This window comes from Triturus cristatus, chromosome 2_1 (assembly GCF_964204655.1).
Source record: "Triturus cristatus chromosome 2_1, aTriCri1.1, whole genome shotgun sequence".
NCBI classification, from domain to species: domain Eukaryota; kingdom Metazoa; phylum Chordata; class Amphibia; order Caudata; family Salamandridae; genus Triturus; species Triturus cristatus.
The window spans coordinates 413,740,679-413,767,560 of NC_140581.1; the positions used below are offsets into that span (position 1 = coordinate 413,740,679).

General features: G+C 45.6%; 1 protein-coding gene across 1 annotated transcript in view; it reads left to right on the forward strand.

Annotated features, from left to right (window-relative positions):
- Positions 1-26,882, forward strand: part of CWC27 (CWC27 spliceosome associated cyclophilin) — an 873,807-nt gene that overhangs the window by 111,399 nt on the left and 735,526 nt on the right. The window contains exon 8 of the mRNA XM_085631671.1: positions 17,988-18,067. Within this exon, the coding sequence (XP_085487797.1) occupies positions 17,988-18,067 (80 nt within the window). The remainder of the gene's footprint in view (positions 1-17,987; positions 18,068-26,882) is intronic.

A 26,882-nucleotide genomic window follows, 5' to 3' on the forward strand; every position in this document is an offset into this window, starting at 1 on the left:
CTGTTCTGCTCCTCGATCCCGTATTCAAAATTACTTCCATGGCAGAGGTGGTAAGATCCAGATTTTTGCTAATACTTAGTAGCACCTCGTGATTAGCCACTATTTGGGGCCACTTGACTCGCCTCATGTCGTTCGATGGAACGATCTCTGCCATCGCTTCTGTTATAATATTTTGCCCCTCCAGGTCCCCCCCCCCACAACAAATGAGTAATACAAAGGGGGTTGTGATCACTCTCTTGTCTGCTGACCACCCTCATATCTTTCATCAAATGCCAGATCGTTAAGCTACAAATGACATAATCAATCCGGCTTTGCCAACGGCCATTATCAAATGTGTTTGCCCCTTGTCCATCACTGTGTCCTACCATTCAGAGCTCTGAGCCCCCTTTCGCTGCATAAGGCGTTCATCTGAATTACTTCGACTGACCATCTACTCACAGGTTTTAAGTCCAGCTTAGGGATTCCCCATTCGGTATCTGCATCTTCTCCTGATTGCCAGTCTTCTACTGTACGGGGCTCAAAGGTCATGTTCAAGTCACCGGCAATTAATATGTTGTTCTCGTTTGGCTGGGCACCGATCAATTGGTCGAGTGCAGCCAAAACTTGGGATTTCCCCCCATTATGACCTCTTCTATACAGATAATAAATATATAGGGGTTCCCCCGAAGGGATACAAAGCCTAATCAGCTGCATGTCCTTATTGCCTGTGGAGAGCTCTGCTATCTTGTCGAAGAGTGCCTGCCGAGCCCAAATGGTTAGACCCCCTTTTGGTCTTCCCTTTGGGCCTTTAACGGCCGGGACAAAAAAATTAAGGATGCCCAAGAGGAAGAGAGGCTCGCAGGCCCATGTCTCCTGAAAAATACAGACGTCGAAGTCATTTATAAACGACGCCCATTCTGGTGAGTGCATTCTGGGGCCCAAACCCGCAACATTCCACGAAACTATTCTGCCCCTGACCCTGCTCGGATCACCCCCCAGTACAGCGGTGGATAGCGGCTGGACCCCTGGGCCACTGATATTTCGCAGATCGCAACCTCCTGCTAGCTCTTTAATGGCTATTCCCAATTCATTCCTCCCACCTGGGCTGGCCACAACATCTTCTGCCAAAGGAGAGCCTACCAAGCCTGGATGTTCAGCCCCCTCCACCCTACTAGATATCTTAGGGTGGTTCCTGCCCTTTGACCCCTGTTGGACAGTTGGCAACTCTCCTGACCCGTTATGACAGGGATCGCTCGCTGCATGCTGGAAACTAATTTGGATTGAAGGCGTGGCATGTAGTCTGCCATTGGGTAAGGATTCTGTGGTTATAAGAGGCACCTTTTGTGTGCCATCCTCGGCAGAATTTATTATGCCCCCGAAGTGCAGTCAATCTACTCCCTCCAAGCCTAATAGGACCCCGTATCGATTATAACCATGAGAGTAACGATCAATCTGCTGACGGGGAGGGTGCCTTGGATGGCCTGCTTGATATTGGAATGGTGCCCCCAAATAGTCTGCCTGATTTATAGATGGAAGCCCAGTATGGCTATGCTGAAATTGTAGCAGGGGCATGACCTTAATTACAGGGGCCACTAATCCTCTTGGATAAAAATAAGTCAAATCCTGGGTGGAAATTACACTACTGCCGTTTTGGGGGAACCAGTTTGTGATGTGTCTAACTGCTCTATTGTCACAAAAATGTATTATTACAATGTCCCCTTTTATGTCCTTTGTTCTTTGACCTAACCATGGGAGACGCCTGACATATAGAATTTCGCCACTTATATTTGGTGGTAAAGGGCGATTCTGTCTGAGCCAAAATATGGTCTTATTTTTCAGTTGGTAGACAGCTTCACTTCTACCCTCCTCTAGGGGTGGCACACCAGTAAGAACCACCACATACGGAACTGCTTCGGGGGCAGTTCTACTGTATGCCTTTTGGGTGCAATAGACCTCACCGGCTTATCCATGCCGTTCAATTTTTGGAGATTTGATGTTGGAACAGTTCTCAGAGGATTTATAATTCCACCTGCTTGAGCCCCCATGCTTTTACTATTTGCATTTGGCCCTTTAGTTTAAGAGGGGGTTGCTTTCAACAGTTTTGTCTTGGCTACATTGGCTGTTATTGGTTCCTTTTGAGCCATGTTATTGTGGTCCGAAGCGGGACCGGAAAGGACTAGAGTTGGCTTATTTAGATCCTTGGTTGCCCCTTTATTTTCCCAAATAGCCTGTTCCAAATTATCCAGTTGAGCAGCAATTCTTTTTAACCTCTCTACTAACGGAGATATGAGTGATCTAATTAACTGTTCCATGCTACCCATTAGGTCGGTAGTAGATAAATCTTTCAATGGTACATAAGGAGGGGTTACTACTACAGGTATTGATGGTACATTGAGAGAGGGGCTTTGTAGGTTCCCAGAGTTAGAATGGCTAGACAACTTTTTCTGTGGGCCATTCCCCCCTCTTTATCTTTTTTTTCGGTGGTGGACCTTGGGCGTGAGAGATTTTAGTTTTTTGGGGGGTTTTTTGGACAGACTTCAATAGTGGCAACGGAGTATCCTGTGGAATCGAATTACTCGGGGAGGCAGAAACATTCATGGTCGGGGCGTTGGATTCTGCTAGACAAGGGGATCTATTCCGCAAAAGTAAAGGGATACTGTCACTTAGGGATAGCCCACAATCCTCCCTTACACAATATGTGCTCGGGACAGGCGAGATAGCTAACTGCATCGGGCCCAGAGATGAACGCTTGTTCTTAATGAATTCTACTGAGCGTCGTCTCTCGGCCCGTCGCTCTTCGAGTGTAATTTCCCTGTCGATATCCGAGTTGGCCCTGATGACAAAGTTGTCGAGTGTACCTTGACTGACTCCTCCAGCCATTATAGACTTATCTCTAACAAGAGACGACATCACGATAATGGGATCTAGTCGTGGTCGGGACTAAGGGGGCCTAGTTCATGGGCCCTAGGACAATAGCAATAGTCTCTTCAAGTTCACCAATTGAACAATTATAACACAATGCCGGATAGGGTATTTATAGCGTTTTACTAGCTCCACTAATATATTAGGAGTCCTTTCCGTATGTGGGAAAGTCACTTACAAGAGGGGGAGCCCAGCCCGGCCTCCATCGGCCTCTGACGGCCCCGCCCTTGTCCCGGGCTTAGCCCGGCGTTGCCCGCGCGCGGTCCCGCGACGCGGAAGACAGAGTCCTTTTTAAAGCGCCTCCAGGTTGTGGGGAGCCGGGGAGCCTGGGAGTTGTAGTCTCCCTCCTCACAGCGGCCGCGGAGATGAAAGGCGGCGGAGGGAGGGAGACTTGGGCAGCGACAGAGAAGCGGAGAAAGAAGGAATCACACAGGTAGGCACAGGGATTCTAGTTCAGCCCAAGACGCTTGGCAGCACCCGCTCCACCGAAGACAGAGTCGTTTTTAAAGCGCCTCCAGGCGCGGATGATGGTGTGACAGCTTCCTGTTGTGGGGAGCCGGGGAGCCTGGGAGTTGTAGTCTCCCTCCTCACAGCGGCCGTGGAGATGACAAAGGCGGCGGCGGGAGGGAGGCTTGGGCAGCGACAGAGAAGCGGAGAAAGAAGGAATCACACAGGTAGGCACAGGGATTCTAGTTCAGCCCAAGACGCTTGGCAGCATATATTTATCCCCTTTCTTCCTTAGTTTTAGCGCTGAGGTGCCAAAAAGTCAACAGTCAAAAGATCACCAAGTCACTGAGGGCACCCCCCTCTCTTAAACTTCTCACCTTATTCTCACCTTTTTTTGGGGGGGTTTATTCAGACCGTCGCTGCCTTTTCTTCCTTTTTTTCCCTCAAAGCACAACCGGAGTCAAATAGGAGTCAATAGGAGTCAAATAGCAGGCTTCTCAGTCCTGCTTTAAACGCCTCCAAGCGTTGGCCTCAGTGCTTCCTGCTTCCTGATGACATTGCAGCAGCAGCCGAGCAGGAAAAAAAAAAAAAAAAAAACTCAAAGCAAGTCGAAGCAGCTCACACGCCTCCCCCTTGCCGTCCTTGATTAGCGCGATGGAATGGACGCCTGGCGAATCTACAGCATTGCGGAGCCCCCGCTGAGCCACTATGCCTCAATCCCTCGAAACACCGGCTCACCGGAACCAAAGCACAAAAGCGGGATGCAGGACGTGGAACCAGCTCTCTCCCTTCACCCAGCAGCAGCCGCCGGTAAAAAGCCTCGGATGCACTCTTTCTATCGGAAACTTGGCTTGGTGAACACTCTAAACCAGACATTCTCTATGCCTTGCCTCCTTAATATAGTATTGTGAGATGCGACCGTCTAGGGTAAAAAGGTGGTAGGGTTGCTATTATCTTTGAACAGATTTGGAACTGCTCCCTGATCAAGGCCGATCTTCGTGATAGTGAGGCAGAACACTTCTCGATAAACTTATCTAGTAATCAATCTCTAATAGGCCTGTTGCTGTTCAAGCTCCGGGACCAGCAACAAATTTCATTTCTAAGCTTATGGAATGTTCTGCTTTTTTGCCTCTGAGGCACAATAAACTGATTATACTTGGGGATCTCAATCTTTATCTAGAGTTTCAGGACTGTCAGACAGTTCTATCTCTTATCAGAGATCTATAAACTCTCCAACTATCCCAGTTAGTGGTGGGTCCCACGGATGAAAAGGGACACACACTTGATCCTATCTTTTTGAACGACCCCTCTCTCTAAGTTGAAGACTCCATTAAACTACCTTAGACGCACCACTTTTTGGTACCCTTCTCTCTCCAGCTCAGCAGCCATTTGGCCAACTCCTCTGCCAACCTGTCCTGAAAAGGAATTGGCCAAAATAACACCTGAGAAATGTAGGGCCATCTTGGAAAATACAAAATTGAACATCGAAACAGAAGGCCAGATGGCGGATGCCACATTAAAGTATGAGGCATGGCTGATGAACACTATTAATAATATGGCACCCTTGTCTGTGAGACACAATGTCAGACCAATGCCCTCCGCACCCTGGTATAATGAACATCTTGCCACGTTGAAAAAACAAAGTAAACGCCTTGAACCCAAATGGAGGAAGGATTAAAGCACCTCCTGCCGCATCTGTCCTAGAGAGGCCTTAAAAGTGTATCACAAACACATAGGAATAGAATGAAAGGATTACTATGCACAGATGATAGATTATCCGTGGTTAAGTCACTCACAGGCTCAGAACTACTCTCTGCTAACATTACTCCCTCTCAAGAATTGTGTAATGACATTGTGACCTTCTTCTTGGACAAAGTGAACAAAATTTACGAAAACTTTCTGGATTTTTCAAGGAAGGAAGATATCTCTATGATTAGAGAACGTCCGGGTGACATGATTGATCTTCCCATTTATGCAATATCAGAAGTCAGTTCTATTTTTTCATCCATTAAATTGGGGTCTCCCCTTGATCCAGCTCCACACAGAAATCTGCAGTTGGGGGTAACTGTGATCATCCCCCTCCAACAAGAACGTCTCAGGCATCTCTTACGTCAGGATCTGTGCCCAGACCTTGGAAGCATGCCATGGTAATTCCCATTAGGAAAAATCTCTCCATTGATCCATGCATTCTGGAAAACCTTAGACCTATTTCCCTCCTTCCGCTTGGGGCAAAAATACTAGAAAAACATGTAAATATTTGTCTGACCAGTTTTCTGGATTCTAAAGAGTTATTGGACCCTACACAATCTGGCATCGGGGCAATGTACTCCATGGAGTCTGCCCTCCTCCTATCAGAGGAAACACTTAGACAGAACGCAGACATGGGTCAAACCTGCCCTGATATTACTCTACTTGAGAACTGCCTTTGACACTGTGTCGCATGAGATATTTATTCAAAGGCTTCGGGATTTAGGATTAGGGTAAATGCCCTTAAATGATTCAGATCTTCCTTCAGGATCGATCATTCCAAGTAACTCCTAAATCATGTGATTCGGACCTGTTCTGCTCCACCAAAGGATTCCCTCAGGGCTCCATTTTGAGTCCCACTTCATTCAATGTGTATATGAAACCTCTGGCGAACATTATTAAAAGATAAAATGTTCAAGTGGTGTCTTATGCAGACAACACCCAACTAATAGTGAATCTGTCCCTACCCACCTCCATCACAGCTGAATGGTGTAAAGCCTGCCTAGCAGACGTCGCCTTTTGGATGGCCGACAACTGTCTAAAATTAAATGCCAACAAAACGGAGATTCTGCCAGTAGGAAGAACTTCATCAATATTGCCATCAGCTTGGTGGCCAGCATTGCTGGGATAACCCCCAGCCCCTAAACAAAAGGTCAAGAATTTGGGTGTAGTTTTTATCTCAAAACTCTCTTTCAAAGACCAAATCAGTAAAACAGCGGGAACATGTTTTGGCACCCTCAATACGTTGAAGAAAATTCTTGACCTTATTTCAACTAAATCAAAGAAAACCATAGTTCATGCACTCATCACTTACCAACTGGAATATGGGAATGTAGTTTATCTTGGTGCTTTTAATGGTAATCTCAACAGGATGCAATGTGTCCAAAATGCGGCAGCAAGACTTATTCTTAATCTCCCCTAAAGACCTTCAGCGTCTGGCACTCTTGACCAGCTACACTGGCTTCCGGAGTCCAAAAGAATTGTTTTCAAAGCCTTGTGCATATGTCGTCGCATACTAAATAAACAAGGCCCTAGCTATCTCCCCTCCCTGATCCAAGCCTACATACCTAACTGGAATCTTAGATCCTCTGATGTGAAACTGGCAACTATCCCCAAGATTATCGAGAATGGGAGCAAAATCGTTTGCCGATGTAGCTGCTAAATTATAGAATTCTCTTCCCTTTGCCCTGAGAGATTCCCTTCTGAATCTGACTTTCGGAAGAAACTGAATACCTGATTGCTCAGTAACAATATTCAATTTTAAGCAGGTCCTGATGTCCTTTCTCCCCCGGGTTCCTTCTCTAGGCTATTGGTCCAGCGCGGGGACACACTTATTAGGTGTAACCAAGCGCTATACAAATGATCTTATTATTAATCTTATGCCATTGCCACTGGGATTATGTTGTTTTACTGTTATTGCTCTCCTTTTAGCTAAATGACCAATTTAGCTTCATTGGGGAGCTTGCATCCCACCACAGTGGCAGCTTGGCTGAAAGACCTGTCCTTCTGTGACACTACTTCTGAATTGTATGCTTCTCTACAGCCAGTCACATCCAGGTCCAAAGATATATGGAAGTCACTGCGGAATTATTTGCTGTCTATGATCGATTCTTCGGATGATGAAACAGACAATCATGTGTCCTTTTGCCATACATTATATTTGTCACTCCTCTGTACTGATGTAGGTACCAAATGTTTCTTATTGCTTTTCCAAGATGTCACGTCTCATCACATTTCCTCTTTCATTTTATGTCTCTTGCTTATCATAATATCCTTTTTTCCTTTTTTGTAACCTGCGGTACAACACATGTAAACATTTTTTTAAATGTTTTTGGTTATTGGCTTCCTTTTATGGAAAAATTAGAAAGATTTAAAAAAAAAAAAAAACATGTTTAAAGGGGGAGCACAGGTACTTGACTATTGGTACTTGACTACTGGTTAGCAGGGGTAAAGTACACAGAGTTCTATAACCAGCAAAATCAGAGGGCAAAAATACTGGCGTCTTCTGGGGTTGCTATAAATGTCCCCCGCACCTTACCCTCAGCAGAAGTCGGGGAGAACTACCCACCCCCTTCGGAGTTCTCATCGCTAAGGTGATAACACTTGGAATGACCACCAGCATTGGTGTGGTCAGTCCCAGGGTGATTTTTCCACTGTGAAGTGTATACAGATGGACTACATCAACAGTTTAGGATTCTCACCCTGCATTTGCATTAGCCACCTAAGAAGCCTCTGATCTGTCTAAACCCAGAAATGAGTCCTAGCAAGTATGGTCTCAGTTTTTCCAGTGCCCAGACCACTGAAAATGCTTCTCTCTTAATTGAACTCCATATTTGCTCCCTGGATAGTAGCTGTCTGCTGACGAAGGATGCCTGTTGGTCTAGGCCCTCCTCATTAAGCTATGAAACAAATGCTCCATTGTCTTGGCTCTGAAGCATCTGCCTGCAATACAAAATCCCTTGTTTAAGTCAGGTGCCTAGAAGATGGGTGGTTGTCAGATGGCCTCCTTCAGGATGTCTATGCAGCAATGCCTTTTGACACACATATGTCCAGATCACATTTATAATCTGATTTTTGGTAGTCAGCTCTGCCAGGGGAACAACTATGGTTCCATACCCCTTCACAAACCTCTATTACCCAGTAAGGCCCAGAAATGCTATCACTTAGGTCTGTGTCTTGGGAGGCTCCCAGGCCATACAACGGTTTAAACTGTATATTTCCCCACTCCTGTGCTGCCATTGCTGACAAATCTCTGCTCAATTAATTTTCAATAAATCAGATCTCTCAACCAGTCTTAGTAACACGAGTATGCTTTGCTTTCCACAAGATGGTTTTACATTGTCTTGTGAGTAGGAAAGACAATGTTTTTTTATGTAACTCCCCTTTTTGGTATGTGGATGTGCAAACAAGGTTGTGGCAGTGTGACCCAATGACCCCAGTCAAATTCCCACACCACTTATTGTTTATTTCTTGGGTGCTCCGGAAAAATGACATTCTCACACTGAGCCTTAAAAGTCTAGGGCTTGTGTCTGATATCTAAACCGTCATTTTGTGGTCTGCCTTTACATAGAGGAACCTAAATCTGAACCCACATAGTTTGAAAAGAGTTCACTGGAAAACAGTGCAAATGTTAGTTGATACGATTCAACTATTAGGCTGAGTAAAAATATTGATAATTTAATGTCGACCAGTATTACTGTATTGTTTCCTCTTTGTCTCGGGCTAATAATGATACCAACATAAATTATTTCAAGCCCTGTCTGCCAGCCATTGCAATTTACTTAAATATATCTAATAACTTTTTAGTTTAAGCAATCAACCTAATATAAAGGTTTATTCTGGGTTTATATTCCTATGAGACTGACTACTGCTCAGTAGGATTTGTGAGTGATGATTGCAGCCATAATATGTAGTTTTGAAACAATGGGATTGTTTGGTCCCGAAACCACTAGGGATCTTTGACGTCTACTCAGGGGATCCTTGACTGCTTAGAAACTGAAATAATATTAACAGATTAATAAAGTGTGTATAAAAAATGTTGTTTATTGTTTGCCCTTCAAATCATCGAATTTGCATAGATCACAGTCCCGGATTCTAAAAATAATGACTCTGTGGAGGTCTCCAGATTCCAGTAATGATTAAGTGGGGGGTCCACATAAGTCAAAATGTTAAGAATCGCTCGTCTGTCTTGAAAAATACTCTTTTTGTTGGAATTGCATCAGGTGAGAAAATGTTTACTTCTTCTCTCTAGAATGTACAACTGCTCATACAGGTCTAGTTGGTAGTTACGTCTCTATGAACCGACATAGTAAAAATGAACCTAAACAGTGGTAGCACAAGCCATTCTTTAGACTTTGCTCCTGAGGTATAGAAAAGAGGTATTGCGTACTCCAAACCAGTATGGTGTTCTTACCAATATAATCTGTTAAAGAAAAGTCCTTTATTAGGTCTCGGCTAGCGATGGCTGCGCTTGCGCAGTCTCGCTCGCGAGATTTAATGACTTTGAGAAGAGGGGCTTGCACCCGCCCCTCTTCTCTCCTGTTCTCCATTGGCTGGCCTCTTAAATGCTGGCCAGCCACTGGAGAAGAGGTCCAGTCACTCCGATTATGCCCCGTCCTTTTCGGATCGGGGGGCGTGTTTTTTGCGAGAAGTCTCAGGGAGGAGACAACAGCAAAACACGCCCCCGAATCCGAAAACGACGTGGCGTTTCTCCGAGGCATTTTTTCTCTGCCTCGGAGAAAGGCGGTGGTGTGCTTGTTTTAAGAATCACAAGACGTCTTAATTTACAACATAATGTTTCAATCAGTATTAACCTGTAAATATTGAGCTCAGATATGTCTTTCACGGTGAATTGCACGAATAGCGATATTGTCGTTTCCAGATTCCCTGGCTCGAGGGCATCTCATCCGCCGAAGGATTATCAACCCTTGCTGTATTTAAAGGCTTGAACAACCCATCCGGCACGGTGGTGTGCCGCTCCTAACCAAGTCTTTCTAAAACGTAACACGCCTCAACCCTTCAGTTCATCACACTCCAGGGCGTGCAGTGTTGTGTTTATGTCTTTATTTGACAAACGGTGAGTACTGTATTGAGCGGCAGATGGGCCGACGCGCGGGGCCACGGGCAGCTGTTTAGGGGATGCCAGGACGCCGGCGCCATTTTCCCCTAGGATTCTCCAGCGGCACTCGCAGCTGCACGGCATCTACAGCGCTCTCAGAACGCCAGTGACGCGTCCTTATGGGGAAATGGCGGCTGCGCAATATGGCGGCCGCGCGCGTTCCTCGTGACGGGGTGGGTACGCTCTAACGCACTTATCCGTGCTTCGACCACAAGCGAGCCTCTCCGCCCACTTCCGGTGACAATTTCCCTGTTTAAGTACACAAGAAACTCCATACTGGACGGAAGAGGTATAACAGGGACATGGTGTTTTATGTCTGGGCTGTGGATGGTCACCGCACAGTGGATTGTAACCAACGCCTCGTCACCGACGTGGTAAACTGTGGGTTCAGGGGGACTATGGCGAATCCGATTGATCTCGGGTGGGCCGGGTTGTGTATAACCGTGGTGCGCATGCGCGGTGAATAATTTCTTTTAATTGCTGCAGCGATGACTCACTGGTGATTGGGAGCGCGTGCGACTTGGGGAGCTCTGGGAGGGAGAAAGCGAAGCTCCGCTTTCATGCGGAGGTAAGGAGGGAGCGGGTTCAAGGCTGCCAGGGGTCCCAGTGTGCTAGGACATTAAAAGTTCGGCGTGATATTTGCCGTAGAGCTGTCTGACAACCGTCAATGCAAACTCATTTCCTGCATTTTTTAAGTGGACACGGCATTCCAGGCGAAGCTGTGATGCCATGTGGGTGTAGTTCGGATGATGTCTCATCACCGAGGCACGTCATATACGCCCGAGTGCAACGTGCCGTGGTCGTTACAGGGAAACGTCTCGTCCCTGGTCTGTATTCTCACTGACCGGCGTGCACTGGTTACACAGAGTGAACTCTGCAAAATAATCACAGAAATACTGTGCCCTTCTGCCCTCTGCTCCTGTCGTTTTTGGTGCCCTTCTGCCCTCTGCCACTTGTTTTTGTGTCCTGCCCTCTGTCCCTCTCGTTTTACCCTCGTTTTTTTGTGCCTCTCTGCGCCACTCATTTTTCTCTCTGTCTGTGCCTTTCTGCCCTCTGCTCCTGTCGTTTTTGGTGCCCTTCTGTGCCATTCGTTTCTGTGCCTTTCTGCCCTCTGTGCCTTTGACCGGCATTAATCTCCAATCATTTTCAAAGCTGCTAGTTGCCGTTCGCTTTGGTCTGAACTTTTTTTCCCCCTGCATGCATGCCTTGTTTTTCTCAGATCAGTTTGCCGGTGGGCTGGGCCTCGAACCAGGTCCTGGAGATTTGTCTGTCTTTTTTTTTTTACATTCTTCGATCTAATAAAGATTGTTGTTGTATAATGGACACCGGCTCCCCTTCAACCAACCTTGTGACATCTGCCCTCCTCCAGGTCGTTTAGGCCAATCAGCAAATGGATTGTTGTGGTCAATCCAGCAGGCAGGTTACGCGCCCTCTGGTCTTTGTTCCACTTCCAGGTCATGTTGTTGAAACCGAGGGACATGCAGAGGGTTCGAGCAGAGCGTTTTGGTGTTATCCTTAGGAAATAAATATATCTCTAGCTGTATCTGTTTTTGCTGCGATTAAATTGGCAAAGGTGTAGGATGTTAAACCGGCAGGAAGGGATTGCATGTAGTGAGATAAGTAGGGAGAAACCGAGACTAACGAGGCATCCTCCCCATCCCCCAAGGTGAGAGCTTTGAAACGTTTCCTATTTTTTAAACAAGAGGGCACAGGGATACCTTTCGCTCTGAGCCATATTTTCGAATACATTTGGTATTTTTCTATCCACATCTACAATCTACCCTGTTCTTTACCTTCCACGTTTTTTTTAAACTAAACAGTGCAAATACTCTACACCCTGTTCATCTGCTCTTAAGCCTGCACATTTTCTTTATCCATCATTTGCTCTCTCCATACTGTGCAGTATCCATTCTCAACACTTCACCACATCTACGGTGTAGAATGTATATCTTTTCTCTCACCATGAACATCAGCCCTCCATGGTCCACACCCACTCTCCATTTTTGCTGTCTCACTGGGAATTTGCTATTCATTCTGTTCATCCTCTTTCCATTGTCTCCACTGCACAATAGTCTTCCCCCCCCCCCATCTAGATGCATTGTCCACCCATGCTCTCCACTATGTACATCGGCTGTCCACCCTCCACTCGAGATCCTTCCTCAAGTCTACACACATGCTCCTTCAACCTTCATGTACACTCTCCACACAACAGATCGAACCATCAATAATGCAGCAGGTGCAGTGGCAAGGAGTCCAGACGGGGTGAGGGGCATCTGCACCCTAATCATGGCACTGTTTCACTGCCTAACAGGGCAGTAGGCCTTTTTCCGTTTCTGCATTGGGAGCCATGGTACTCTAGCACATGCTCTGTCTGTTGCGAGACATTTTGGTAGCTTACAGTAGGCTTAGAGCCCACCTATTGCTTACCCTGGTTGCCTTCATTATGCCTCTTATTTATTTTCTCATTAGTCAGCTTATGTAGGCTTTCTTTAAACTTTTATGTGTTTTCCTACCCTGGAGCATGGACGTGTTACTCACGTTTCAGACAATACGTTTTTTGGGTTTTGTTGAAGCACCCTGAGACTACCTGTGCTTTCCAGCTGTCTCTTTTGTACGTCTCTCCCTGATGTATTCCTCTTTTTCACCATCTCTAAGTTGCCGTTGTTGGTTCCTCCTCACCCACCTTACCTTGCTCTTCTTGCTCCCCACCACCCCTTTGTCCATGTACTTCCCCCATTCATTCCCTCCATTGTCCATTTGCTAGCCAGAGCTGATTCCCCACCTTGAGTTGTCAGCTTACGGCCCCATCTCCTCCTTGCTTCTCTAGCCACGTCTGTCTACCCTCCGGGTGGGAGGGGCAGGGACAGCAAGCTGACAATGGAGAGTGGGCGAAAGGGACTGTGGCTCGGCATTGTTAAAGTTAGAGCTATTGCCATTGCTCATGACAATGCCATTTCTTTAAATGTTTTAAAACAACAAAAACAAACAAAAATAATGTCATGAGCAATGCCAATAGCTCTAACTTTACCAATGCCGAGACCATTGCATTGTAAATGCTTGTTTATATTAAGCCTGGAGATAGTAGACAGGGAAGAGATGTTTCCTAGGAGGCATCAAGAGGACTTCAGATTCACTGAATTGTCCAGATGAAATGGTGCTATCTTATCAGTTGTACTTGGTTAAATCTGAACTGCAGTTTTTCTTCATAAAAGTACACTTAAGTGTCTTTACAGTATACACAGGAAGACATTATTTTTCTTTAAATTAATTCCTGTTATTCCTTTTTGTGGATGGGCTGAAAATGGTATTTCCTGTCACCAGGAAACCAACTTTTCAACAGGAACTAAATGATTCTTCTTTTTGAATCTATACACAAGGTTACACTTCAAAACCTCACCTTGACAGTAGTGATTAATGTAATGACGTGAAATATAATTAGACATCTGAGTCCCCAAAATCCAAAACTGCTCTGTTCAGACATATGCTAGCACACATGCCTGTCTCTCTCATTATCTCTATCCCACTCTCCCCCTTTTTATTTTTCCCTCTCGATCTTTAATCTCTCCTTCTACTGTTTATCATCCCTATCCCTTTCCTCCACTGTGTCTGTCTTCATCTCTTGTCTCATCCCTAGCCAATCCATTCCCTATTCTGTCATCTCTCTCAGCCACAAGCAGCTATTCATATGCTTAAAAACGTTCTTCATCTGCATCTTCATCTGTGGCTGTCTCACTGAATAGTGCAAAGTGAAAGCCACCAGTCAGCACCTTAAACCTTTATTTTATCATTCAATCAATCGAGCATTTGTAGAGCGCACTACTCACCCAAAAGGGTTTCAAGGCACTAAGGGGCGTGGGGGGAAGCTGTTACTGTTCGAACAGCCAGGTCTTGAGAAGTCTCCTGCAGGTCAGCAGGTCCTGGGTCCGTTGCAGGTGGATGGGGAGGGTGTTCCCAGTCTTGGCGGTGAGGTGGGAGAAAGATCTGCCGCCGGTGGTCGTTCGGTGGAACAGTGGTGAGGGTGAGGTCAGCGGAGCGAAGCGAAGCTGGCGGTTGGGAGTGTAGAAGGTGAGTCGTTTGTTGAGGTATGTTGGTCCCGCAGCGTGGAGTGCTTTGTGAGCGTGGGTGAGGAGCTTGAAGGTGATCCTATTGTTGACGGGGAACCAGTGCAGGTCTCTCAGGTGGGCAGTGATGTGGCTGTGGCGGGGGATGTCGAGGACGAGGCGTGCGGAGGCGTTCTGTATGCGTTGCAGTCTTTTCTGGAGTTTAGCCGTGGTTCCTGCGTAGAGGGCGTTGCCGTAGTCCAGCCTTCTGGTGAGGAGGGCCTGGGTGACTGTTCTTCTGGTTCCGGTGGGGATCCATCTGTAGATCTTGCGAAGCATGCGGAGAGTGTTGAAGCAGGAGGAGGAGACGGCGTTGACTTGCTGGGTCATTGACAGTGATGAGTCCAGGATGAACCCCAGGTTGCGTGCATGGTCGGTGGGTGTCAGCGCAGTTCCCAGCGAGGCCGGCCACCAGGAGTCGTCCCAGGCGGAGGGGGTGGAACCGAGGATGAGGACCTCCGTCTTGTCCGAGTTCAGTTTCAGGTGACGGTTCTTCATCCATTCGGTGACGGCCTTCATTCCTTCGTGGAAGTTGGTTTTGGCGGTGGCGGGGTCCTTGGTGAGGGAGAGGATCAGCTGGGTGTCGTCGGTGTATGAGACGATGTTGAGGTCGTGCGATCGGACGATGTTGGCGAGCGGTGTCATGTAGACGTTGAAAAGGGTCGGGCTGAGGGATGATCCTTTGGGTATGACGCAGGTGATCTTGGTGGCTTCGGATCGGAATGGAGGGAGGCGGACTCTCTGGGTTCTGTCGGTGAGGAAGGAGGTGATCCAGTTTAGGGCTTTGTCGCGGATCCCTGCGTTGTGGAGGCGTGTGCGTAGGGTGTGGTAGCAGATGGTGTCGAAGGCGGCCGAGAGGTGTAGGAGGATGAGGGCAGTGGTTTCGCCGTTGTCAGCAGGTCCTTATGTCGTCGGTGACGGCGATGAGGGCAGTTTCGATGCTGTGGTTGCTGCGGAATCCGGATTGGGACGAGTCCAGGGTGTTGTTCTCTTCGAGGAAGCGGGTCAGTTGTCTGTTGCCAATCTTCTCGATGACTTTCACCGGGAACGGGAGCAGGAAGATGGGCTGGAAGTTCTTGAGGTCCTTTGGGTCTGCCTTGGGTTTCTTGAGTAGGGCGTTGATCTCTGCGTTTTTCCAGCTCTCCGGGAAGATGGCAGTCTCGAAGGAGCTGTTGAAGATCTTCCGGTGTTGGGGTGCGATGATAGAACTCGCTTTGTTGAAGATGTGGTGAGGGCAGGGGTCTGATGGTGAGCCGGAGTGGATGGTATTCATGGTTTTGATGGTGTCTTCGTTGATTTTATTTATTTATTTAGGGGTCAGATGTACGACTCGCAATTTGTGACTCGCACAAATGAATGTACAACAGTGGTCAGACACTGTATGCGTTCCCCGATGGGGTCGCACATTGCATGCCTCATCAATATTCATGAGACAAGCGCAAATTGCGATCCTGTTGGGACCACCATGTCTGACTGCTTTCTCAATAAAGCGTGTTTTTTTTTTTGTTTTTGTTTTGTTTTTTTAATGCAGCCCGTTTTCCTTAAAGGAAAACGGGATGCATTTAAAAAAGAAAAATGAAACTTTTCAGTTTAATTTTTTAAGGGCAGGCAGTGGAAGGGTGGTAAACTGCGAGTGTTTTGCAACCGCAAATGCAGTTGCAAAATAATCTTACATAGGTGTGAGACTCTCTATTAAGAAGGGACGCCCTTGGCACGCCCCTTCCTAATAGCGAGTCGCAAACCATATTTTGGGAGTCGCTAATAGTTTAGCGACTCTCAAAATATGGTTTGTACATGGGGCTGACCAATTTTGCGGTCGCAAATGGGTCGATTTGCCACCGCAAAAAACTGTCGTACATCTGCCCCCAAGTGTTTTATATAGAGCAAACGTGACCCGTTAGGGTGTCAGAGCGCTTAACAGAGATATAACGGTCCTGAATGCGACCAATAGCAAGCAACATACACTTCCGCATGAAGAATAATATAAAACAGTATAAACCAGTGGACAGTAAAAGTTCTCAGTACTTGGTATAATATCTGAGACTGACCGAATACGTTAAATTACAAATTATCTTTTATCATCAAAAGAATCAGAGTTCAAAGTTTAGCTGAGCGCTCGTCTCAGTAGCTTAACGAGATAAGGGACCCTGGAAACAGACTGTGTAGATCCCAATACGTATCGATTCAGGAAGTCATTGAGGGGCCCTCTGATTAGAAATCTGTAGCCAACAGAAAGATGAATCGATCAACAGAAAAATTAGTTGATTCTTTGTAAAAAGTTATGGTAGGAATTTCCCAATTAGGAAGATCTTTGCCTCCTTCTTGAATTTTGAATGGAATGGTATTCTTCTAATGTTTGTTGGTAGCGAGTTCCAGATTCTGGGTGCGGCGCCTGAGAAAGCTCTGTTGTATGTTTTCTTCTTCTGGAAGAGCGGCGGTTTCAGCACAAGATCTTTTGCGCCTCACGAGTACCTGCCTCCTCTGGATATCATCACTTTCTGGGCAAGGTATGCCGGTGTTTTTGAGTGCAGCGCCTTATGTGTTATACAGGCCAGTTTACAGGCCAGTTTGAGTTGTACTCTGGCTTCGTATGGTAGCCAGTTCTTAGCTTTTAATTGCAGAGAGATGTGATCAGATTTTCTAGATCCAGAGATGTGATCAAATTTTCTAGATCCAAATTTTCTAGATTTCTAGGTCCAGTTATGAGTCTTGCGGCTGCGTTGGGACAGGCTTTTAGCGGAGCTGTTGAGATCTTGGGCAGGCCACATAGAGTTGAACATCCGTATTCGATGACCAACGCCTGAACCGCCATTTTGAGGTCTGACGTTTCTACGAATGGTTTCAGTTTTCTAAGACAACTCAGGGGATACCGGGTGTTTTTAGCCAACAAGTTGATTTTGTTTGGCATGTTCAGATTCTTGTCCAACGTGTTACCTAGTGATTTGGCTGAGTCCACTTAGATCGGGGTGCAGTTAAGCGCGGTGATCAGTGTGGTCCATTCCTTTATTTCAGAAGAGATTTTGGGGGGGAAATTAATAAGAATTCAGTTTTTTGCTTATTTAGTTTAAGCTGATTACTTGTTAGCGGTTGAATGGTCATCTTTAGCGCTTTATCCATTGACTTGATCTCCTCCAGTGACAAGACTTTAATGTAAATCTGGCTGTATGGTTTTTTTGTTTATATTGCACACTCACTGCTTAATTTGTGCCTTTGTGTGGGGTGCAACAGCGCACATTTTCTGGGTCCGTATACAACAAACACCCCTAATTTAGTAGAGAGACTTCTAGTTTTTTCTCAAGCGCAAAATATATATTAATATTTGCATCCCCATAGACTTTAATATTCTTGGAAGAGACTGTATGCCAGGCATGAAACAGCCCGGCCCCTGTGCCACCTGACATTTAGTTCTAACTGTGACCATTGCAGTGTGAAGCACTGAGTAAATATGGTTTGTTTCCATTACTCATTTCACTTACTTTTGATGTGATTGGTGCCAACATTTTCAAAATGAGAAAAGACTGAAATGAAAATGGCGCTTTCGTTGAATATTTGGGACTTCAGCTATTTTCTTCCTGCTGTGACTAATTTATGAACACGTGTTCCATAACTTTTTCGCCTTTTGTCCCATTTCGTAGTTCATTTCTGTACTAATTATGTTCTATGCTTGTTTTAAGAGTATGAAGGGGAAAAGTAAGAGCAGCCACGACCTGCTGAAGGATGACCCGCGCTTGAGCGCAGTACCCGCAGTGAAAAGGTCAGTGTGGAGCGCATAAAAAACGTATTCAAATGTAAATCTGCATATGCTCCCAGATTATATGTACTTTGACTTCTGTTCTTATAATTCTGGCTACCCATTGAAAATTGTTTTAGCATTCTGTCTAATTGGATGAGCTACCATGGGAGCCACATTCACTGAATTATTGGTGGGCACCCTCCTTGTCAGGTGAGCAGCATCTATTGAGTCTAGGTGGTATGTGCAGGCTGTAGGAAGCCCTCCTCTGTGGGCCGGATGTGTTATGGCAAAGAAATGGCACTTCAAGGCATTCATACCCTTGGATAGTCCATAAACTATTTACTTATTAATTTTTATATATCACTCACCAACCAACTCAGACAGCTATGATACTCTCCCAAAAGGGAAGGTACAGTAACAAAAGAAAAATAGGTGCAAGGTTAAGTAGCATAGATAGTATACAATAAAGTTACATGATCACATCCTTATCAGACCCTTCGCTTTATTTGAAATCTATTATTCCCAGTCCAGACGTTGTTGTATTTATTGTATAAGTGTGTATATACCTTAGAACTTATGAAATAAAGTTTCTTACCTGTAACTGCAGTTATCCAGTATTGGTTCCTTTAATAGATGCATATGCTTGAATCATTCCCCGTCGTCGAAGTTGGAGTCCTATGGTAATAAAAATAAAGCAATAATTTAAAAACTTCCATAGGTTATCATGGAGGCAATCATGCAGTTTATAGCCTATCTACCTCCTTATCTAAAAACAGACCAAACCTAAATACAACCAATCGGCAACCAGCATCCTCTAGAACCTTCCCCAAGAGAGGCTGAATATTCAGATTTTCCAGCACAAGTGTGGATAGTAATACTGAAGTGTAAGGGGAGCCTCTCTGTGGAGGAGGGTGGGTTGCATATGAATCTATGAAAGATACCAATACTGGATAACTACAGTTACAGGTAAGTAACTTATTTCTTATCCAGTATTGGGGTATCTTTCATAGATTCAAATGCTTAAATCAGAATAGTAAGCAGTAATGTAAAACAAATAAACACCCTTAGTGGGTGGCGGGTAGTGCCAATAACATTTCAAAATGTTTTCATTAAAGGAGTGTCTTGTGCAAATACCGGTGTAAAATTAAATGCATATAAAGACATTGGCATGTGAAATAAACGTCTCTATCATCAGCTTAGACAAGTATACCGTCTTCTATAACCAACAAAGATAAATTTTTAAATACAGGTCAATATTGACAACAGAAAATAAATCCTCTAATTAAAGAGGCTCACCTTATTGAAATAAATGATGTAGTACTGCCTGTCACACAGCTGCGTCAGCACGCTGTGCCAAACCCAGGCAGTAGTGCTGCCTGAACTTATGCATCGTCTTCCACGGCGCAGCGCTGCACATTTTGTCCAGTGGCACCCCTGTGAACATGGCAGCCGATGTAGAAACTTCTCTTGTGGAGTGCGCTTTCACTGTCTTTGACAAAGACTTGCCTGCCGTATCGTGGGAAAACTAAATTGTGTTTGCTATCCATCTTGCGATGGTAGCTTTAGAAACTGCAGTGCCCTGACGACCTTGCCCATAGGCTACGAACAGTTGATCTGTTTTGAGGATAGACTTAGTCTTTTGCAGGTAGAATTTAAGACACCTCTTTATGTCTATAGTGTGTGTAGTGTTCATTCCGCAGGTGTAGACAGATCAGGTAAGAAAGTCCTGAGAATGACATGTTTGTTTAAGTGGAGCTGCTAAGGAACCTTAGGGATGAAGTTGGGATTGGTCCTGACTATAACCATTTCATCTGTAAAACTAAGAAAAGGATGTTTTTTGGGGAAAGCTTGTATTTCGCTAACTCTTCTACTTCGTGTTCGAGTGAGCAAGAGAGCTACTTTCCACGTCAGGTATTTGATGTCCTCCCTATGGATGGGCTTAAAGGGTTGCTTCATCAATTGCGATAGGCCTACATTTAAGTGCTACCGAGGGCGTAGAGCTTGAACTGGTGGATAAGTACGAAACAGTCCTTTCATGAATTGCTGTACAACTCTGGTAGAGCAGAGAGATAGACGTTTTGGGGAGCGTTTGTATCGGGAGATAACTGTGAGATGCACCTTAATTGAAGAGTATACCAGCCCAGATTGTGCCAAAGGCAGTAAGTATGGTAGGACTTGCTTTGGAGCAGAGAGAAACGGATTTACTTTGCTTTGACGGCACCAAAGTCAGAACCTCTTCCATTTTGTCTGTACGTCTTGCAATTCACAAGAGATCTGGTGATAATATCTTTACACTCTTACGCAATAGTGAAATCCTTAAATTAAAAAAATTCAGGAGCAACGCATGCAATCAAAGAGATGCTGGCTCCGGATGACACATCTGACCTTGGTTCCTGGTCAACAGAGTTGGTGTCGATAGCAGACGGATGGGCTGGGCCTCTGAGAGGAGGAGAAGCTCCGTGAACCAGTGCTGCCTGATCCATCTGGGGGGTATCAGATGAAGGCGTCAGTGTTCCATTTTCATTTTCGTGAGGACCTTGGGTATCAGTGCAATGGGCGGAAAGGCATAAGCGTATATTCTGGACCAACGCATTGAAAGGGCATTTCCCTGAGAGTTTGGGAGAGGGAATCTGCTTGCGAAGAACTGGCATTTGAAATTGGTGTTGGTTGCAAACAGGTCCAGTGCTGGTTCCCCCAGTGTGAAAAAATCCTGTCCAGTTGGTCTTGCTCAAGCTCCCACGTGTGGGAGTTGCCTTTGGTCCTGCTGAGAGTGTCTGCCAGAGTATTCCGAAGCCCTGGAACATGATCCGCTTTTAGGGATATTCAGTGAAATGTGAGCCAGCTCCAGAGCTGCTGGGCGTCCTGAGAGGGAGAAAGAGATTTGGTTCCTCCTTGTTTGTTGACATAAAAAATACTTGTGGTGTTGTTCGTAAGGACCAACATGATGAGTTTTTTATTTGAGAGGGAAAGCCTGCAGGGAGAGAAAAATGGCTTTCAACTCTAGCCTGTTGATATGCATCTGACGCTGGGACAATGACCATTTTCCCTGAATCGGAAGGTCTTGAAGATGACCTCCCCAACCCTCCATGGAAGCATGGTGACTATGAATTTTCGGAATCGGAGGCAGAAAGGAGAGGCCCTGAGACAGTGTGACTTGAAGGTCCACCATTCCAACATCTCCCACTTGCGTGGAGTGATAGTCATCACTTCGTCGAAGGATCCTATACTTTGAGTCCATTGACAGTGGAGTTCCTCTTGCAACGGCCTCATGTGAAGACAAGCTAGTGGCACCAGGTCGATTGCTCAGGAGAACATGCCCAGTAGAGATTTGTATGTCCTCACCGAAGTGCACTTTCTTTTTGAATGTCCGAGAGCTAATGTTTGTAACCGCTCCTGTCTTTCCTGCAAGAGGAAAGCTTTGTTCTGAATGGTGTCCAGGTCGGCCCCTAGGAACGTCATTGTCTGACTTGGAAAAAACGATGATTTTCATTGGTTCATAGAAAGGCCTAATTTGCGTAGCAGATCTATGCAATCTCTCGTAGCTGTAGCAGCTAGACGAGCCGATGGAGCTTTCAGGAGCCAATCGTCCAACATATGGAAATACTTGGTGATCCTGGTTCTGCAAGGCGGCCGCCACTGGGGCCAGATACTTGGTGAAAATCAGAAGAGCACATTTGAGGCCGAAAGGTAGGGCTCGGAACTGATAATGGATACCAGCCACTGTGAATCAGAGGAAACTTTGGTGTTTGGGGTGTATAGGAACATGGAAATAAGCATCTTCCAAATCCAGCGATGTCTTGTAGTCCCCGCTGTTGAGGCGCTGAAGGATGTCTGAGAGTGTAACCATTCTGAAGGTCTGATTTTTTTAGGAATTTGTTTACCCGTATGAGGTCCAAAATAGGTCTCCACTCTCCCGATTTCTTGCGTATCAGGAAGAAACAGGAGTAAAAGCCTTTTCTTCTTTGTGCTACTGAAACCCTCTCTATTGCCCCTTTCAGTAGCATAATCTTTCCTTCCTGTTTGAGTAAGTGAAGACGAGGGGGGTGCGATCCCCTGGGTGATTGTCTGGTGGGCGCTGGAGAAATTGTAGAGTGTGGCCATAAGATATCAAGTTCAAGACCTATCTCTCCGTTGTAATATTGCGCAATTGATGGATATGACTGGAAACGTTTGCACTGGTTGGAGGGAGAAAAGTAGTAGCTGGTACCATAATGTGGTCACTGCTTGCGACCTGAGTCGCGTGCTTGCGATGTTGGTTTCCTGCGCGAGCCTTGCCTGAAGAAAGCAGCTGTTGTTGGCTGTCGATAGGTTTGTTGCTGGTAACCCTGATGATATTGTGGTTGAAAGGACTGATAGCTTTGGGTGCTCTGTAAATTACCTCTATAGCCTGAAACTCCACATCCTCCTGCTCTCCGAAAGGACACTTTACGATACTGTAGGGTACCCAATGCTTTGGCTGTGTCTGTATCAGTTTTGATGGTAAGTAGAGCTTCGTCTATATGTTTTCCAAATAAAATGTCTCCACCGTACGCCATGTCCAGTATCTTTGATTGCACTTCTGGACGAAAAGGCATTGCCCTATGCCATCCCTGGCCTCTTAAAACAGCCGCACCTGCTAGTTGTCGAAAACCTGTTGTGGCTATGTCCATTGCACAGTCTATAATTTTGACTGCTGTGCGCTTTCCCTCAGCCAGGACTTTACAAAATTCCTCTTTATTTTCCTCGGGGATAAACTCCAGAATGGCCCGATAATGGACCACATTTGCCGATCATAGCGGCCCACAATGGCTAGTGTGTTAGCAGCCCTGACAGCTATTGTGAACATGAATGAGAATGTCTTCCCAATGGATTCCAAACGGCATCCTTCCTTTTCCGGTGGAGACGTGATGGAAGTGGAAGTTTTTTTTTGATCTTCTCAGAACCGCTGGGGAAATCACTGAGTGCGGTTTAGGAGGACCCGTAAGGCATGTGGGGGAATCCCCAGGCTCCCTGTATTTTTTTGTCTAATCTTGGCAGTACCGGCACTACAGTGGCCGGTGATTTCATTACTTTAAGGCCTTCCTGCCAGATACGGTCTATAATGGGTATAGATCTTACATACTTTCTTGATTGCTCTTTAAAGTCCTAAAAGAAACCATGTGATTGCTTGACTATTGTGGGCAGATGAAATCCGGACGTAACCCTGTCCATCAGAATATGAAAACCTCCAAGGGCCTCTGGAGGCGAGTCAGAAGGACAATAAGGAGGAGGGGATGGTGTGGGCATGATCTAGTTATCCCACTCATCAGTGGGTGGAGGAGGATCGTGACTTTCTCCCTCTTCAGCCGCTTCTTCCGGAGAGGAGGGATCTTCTGTAGGAGGAACAGGGATGATGGGTTGTGGCTTCATCCTAGGAGTAGCAGGAGGAGGAAGTATTAGTGTAAGCTGCACCACAGGTGGTGCTGGTGGAGGCGGAGGCAGAATAATGTGTTCCTCTTGGGGTGGGAACCTTTTTCTGTAGTCTGTGAGCATGGCCTGTAAATCTTGTATTAAAGAAAAAGGTGATTGAGTAGGTTCTTGCCTTGGTGGATCAACATAATATCTGAACTGCGCATATTGTATAGGAGAAGCTGGATAGTAGTGTTGGTAGTACTGCTCCTCGTAATATTAGTCCTCATCCTTCTCCTGACACTTGATATTGAGTTCAGAAGGACTATGAGCACCCCCATACGGACCTTCATCATCTTTTTCCTCTGTGTCCAGAAGGTTGCTTGGAAGTAAAGGCAAAATCATGTCTGGGGATTGGAAATCAGGCTGCAGGGAAGTTTTGGACAATCTGGATGGTGTGGACTGCATTTGCAGTGACTTCGTCAATGGGAGCAGCGTTGACGGATCCGTCGACGATGGGACCGTCTGTGATCCTGATCTTCTCGTCGACGGCAGAATCGTCATCGATATAGATGCTGACGACGGTGGGCTGTTCGACGGTGGAGCCTTTGTTAACGGTGATGTCATCGTCGCTGCAGGCGTTGACGGTGGCAACCTCATCACTGAGGTCTTCGTAGACGGTAAAGATAGCGTCAACAGTATCAGGCGTTGATGGCCGCTGTCGATGTCATAGGCGCCGCCGACTGTCTCGACGACGAGAGAATAATTGTTGTCGTCGTTGATGAAGAAACAGGTGCTGACAGTAAAACTGAGGCCGAGAGGGATCTGTGGCTGGATTTATGCCTTGAAGGCCCTGAAAAGGTGGCAGATTCCAGTTCAGCTTTAGATGTCCCAGAAGAATGTGGCGAGACCAGCTCTGAGGAGACTTTTAGGTCCTTTCTCCTTTTTCCAAGCTTCTTTGCTCTGTTGAAAGGTTTTAGGGTGAGGAGACAGACTGACCCTCAGGCGATCTGGGCCTCTTATGGGATTTAGAGGAAGTGTCGCTCTCCTTATCAGTAGACTCTCCCTGTGTGTTCTTCAGCCACAACAAAAGTCTGCCCTCTCTATCTGTACGAGTCTTAGATGAAAAAGTGCAGCAGATTTTGCATTGTTTTGCCTCATGATGAGGATAGAGGCAATAGATTCAATCTTTGTGGGCATCATGAATATGAACCCTCTTGTTCCCACAGGATGGAATAGTCCTTTCCTGTCAGACATTATAATATCCAGAATAAAATGAGATTTATCTGAGAGAAATTTTGAAGAACGGAGCACAGCTCAGGGAGCCTTCCTTCACATACGACGTGCGGTGAAAATCTGAGGTATTCACCCTCTCTTGGGAAGGTTCTAGAGGAAGCTGATTGGTTGTATTTAGGTTTGGTCATTTTTTAGAAAAGGAGGTAGATAGGCTAATTAATGCATGGTTGCCTCCATGATAGCCCATGGAAGTTTTTTAATTACTGCTTTATTTATATTACCTTGGGACTCTCACTTCGACGACAGGGAATGATTCAGGCGGCATGTGAATATATGAAAGCATACTGGATAACTCTATTGTACAGTGTACCTTATATTTATCGTCTTGTCACTGCAAGGAACATTGAATGTATGAAGTGATGCATCAGTTTATATTTAAAAAATAAATATCTATATTTTATATTTTAATATTGAATCATAGCTGCTAGACTGTAAAACCGGCGACGATTTGGTTAAGTTATGCTCTATTATTCTATTGTTTCTTTGAAACTCCTTAAGTTAACATCAGTGGTGCTGAATCATTTCAAAAGCAACTATTTGTGGTTTTCTAAAGAAAGTGCGCCATTAGTGCAGGTTTCCATTTAGGGAGCACAGAGATTAGTGGTCATGTACTCCCGTTAGTTCACTGAAGTTGCCTCGTAATAAAACTTTTAATCAAGATATTACAACATTTACACATTTGTAAACAGCTTTTGGAAGTAAGTTCACCTACTGTAAATCTACATGTATCTTTTCCACAAATTAAGGGGTTTTCGAGCATTTCAGTAACGCACAGTGGTAAGATTATAATACAAATGGAAAGTAATCCAAAACGTTTTTTTTGTATTTTTACTCCAAATATGTTTATTAAGTTTTCATCAGATAATACAATAGTTGACCAGAACATTTACAATGAGCAGGTGTCAGAGCATAAACATACATTGCAGGTAGAGTATTTGCAACATTGACTAAAGAGTCGAGATGAGGAGGTAATACGCAGCTATCAGTAGGAGGGATTAGGAGGTGATCTTGTGAAAGGGTACCTTGCTAGAGGAGGTCAGCAGGAGTTAAAGAGGTTAGAGGAGGCTCAAGCTTTGCATTGTCTGTTTAGGAGGCAAAGGGGCAGTAGCTATTGTGCCCCCTCACCTGCCTCACTCGGAAGGAGAAAGCCTCCGGGGTGGGGGGCGAAGCAAAGGGAAGCTTATGATATTCTGTCCAGTGACACCGTGACATGTGGACAAAGAGGCCAATAGGCCTAACAATGTGCAAAATAAAATGGAACCACTAAACAAACAAGTCGTTAGCTACCCCATGGGAGGCATAGCACGAGCATGGGCGAGAGGGAGATACACTGCCAGAGCAGAGGGTGTCCCCGTCAGCACCCCTCAAGGGTAACTGAGGTGGTGTTGCACCATTTTACAGGGTATTCAATTGAACAAGTGGAGGGCTCGAAGTCTGGCAGGGAAGAAACAGAGGTATTCTATCCGGGACATGAAATCAATTAGTGACTGCCAGAGGCGTGAAAATTTATTTTCTATAAGTGAGAGCTCGTGAGACATATGCTCCAAGGCCAGGGTGTGTCAATGCAGTGTAAACCAAGTCGCTATTGGAGGGGCTGTGGGAGCATTCCAAGTTAAAGCGATGAGCTGCTTTGCTGCTCCCGTCATATGCTTTAAGTGGTATCAATCAGCATAAGTCTGGGCTTCGAATTCTATAGGGTGTATTCTTAGAATAACCTTGTGATATTCTGCTGGGATTGGGTATTCCAGGGTGTCTTGATAGAGGTCAGGATTTCTTTCCAGTAGGTGGCTATGGGAGGGCAAGACCAATATATGTGGTGGAAATCCTTCACCTATTTTCCGCATCTCCAGTCGGGGTTACAGGGTAAATTGAGTGTAAGCATACAGGAGTGTAATACCATTGCAGCATAGTCTTGTATGCAGTTTTTTGCTGGGAAATGCTTTTATAGGTTATGTGAATTTCACGCCACAGGAATCTGATAGAGACCTTTGTTTCTGGGTTCATTCCTGGCATTCCTTTTGGGCCAGAAGGTAAGGAAGAGTACTGGGAGGGGCCCCTGGACCCTTTAACTGACCAGCTTGAAGAACCGGACTAGCGTATGGACCTGTGTAATGCCAGCAGTCTGGAAACTTTCCCTGACTTGGGCTTGCTTTCTCCCCCTCCTGTGGCTATG